Source organism: Arachis stenosperma, chromosome 9 (assembly GCF_014773155.1).
Source record: "Arachis stenosperma cultivar V10309 chromosome 9, arast.V10309.gnm1.PFL2, whole genome shotgun sequence".
Lineage (NCBI taxonomy): Eukaryota > Viridiplantae > Streptophyta > Magnoliopsida > Fabales > Fabaceae > Arachis > Arachis stenosperma.
Window position 1 is genome coordinate 146,907,393 of NC_080385.1, and position 1,184 is coordinate 146,908,576.

Here is a 1,184-nt window from a genome sequence, read left to right on the forward strand (position 1 = left end):
TTTTGTTAATCTCAATAATTTTATCAAATTTATAATTAAGTTTTTATATTTTTTTTTTTAATTAAATATTATTATTTTTAATTTTATAATTAAATTTTTACTATTTTATTTGTATAAAAAATATTAAATTTAATATAATATTTTTTTCTTTATTTTTAATATTTTAATAAAAAAATTAATTACAAAATTAAAAACCATATAGAACAAGATTGAAAGAGAAACACGAATAGGAACTTAATGAAAAGATATTTTGGTGGTGCAAATAACGTAACTCATGATTTATGAATGTTTGTTGGGTACGCAGTATTCAACTTCGACCCAAAATTCTACAACTTAATGGAGGTATCAGAGTACGAGTACGAGCACTGCACATCAATGGAGCCTCTCAAAGTGTTCAACAGCAGCCCAGCAATCATCCAACTCAACCAGAATGCCTCCTTCTTCTTCGTCTGCACCATCGCCAACTACTGTTGTCTTGGCCAGAAGCTCGCCGTCTCCGTCCACCAAAGGACTCATAACAACAAACCTTCGTCTCCATCGCCATCTCCATCGCCATCGCCATTGCCTTCTCATGCACCACCACCTCCCACGCCGCCACTGCCACTGCCACCGTCAGCAAGTAATTCTAATGATTCTGCTGGCAATCCTCCTCCTTCTTCAAATAAGAAAAATAATGCAGTGGCATTTGGGACTAGTTTCAGTGTTCATCTGCTTCCACTCTTGCTCTTAGGGTTTTGGATGTTCTAGGTTATTTATTTTTAGGGTTTTAGATTTCGTTTTGTTTTCATAATTAGTAGTCTTTTAATATTGAGTTTGATGATTTAATTATTATTATTAGGGGTATATTTGCATTGGATTTTGTCGCTTGCTTTATAATGTTATGTTTTTCAGGACATATATTTAGTATTGTTTAATTTGTGCTTGAATTATCATGCTATACGTATACTCACTTTATTATTTTTAAATTTTGTTATATTTTTTATTACTATTTGTTCATGTAAAATATTTCATGCGATTTTCGGTAAGTTTTTAGGAGAGATATTCTTGTCATATGAATTTTATTAAAAATCTAGGATTCGATCATAGTTATTTTCAAATAAATTAATATTTATGTTATGAAAGATTAGAACATTACTAATATATCTACTCATGAATGAAATTAATGCGAAGAATATTAGAGTATT

At 30.2% G+C, this 1,184-nt stretch overlaps 1 protein-coding gene across 1 annotated transcript; it reads left to right on the forward strand.

Moving 5' to 3' along the window:
- The first annotated feature begins 336 nt into the window (after nt 1-336).
- Nucleotides 337-747, forward strand: LOC130950044 (early nodulin-like protein 4). Its single transcript, XM_057878608.1, has one exon. It carries the CDS (start codon nt 337-339, stop codon nt 745-747), a length of 411 nt encoding a protein of 136 aa, XP_057734591.1.
- Nucleotides 748-1,184: the final 437 nt, after the last annotated feature.

Bases quoted from the DNA above. Each gene is read 5' to 3' on its own strand.
- LOC130950044 (XM_057878608.1), top strand. From the start codon at position 337: ATGGAGGTATCAGAGTACGAGTACGAGCACTGCACATCAATGGAGCCT.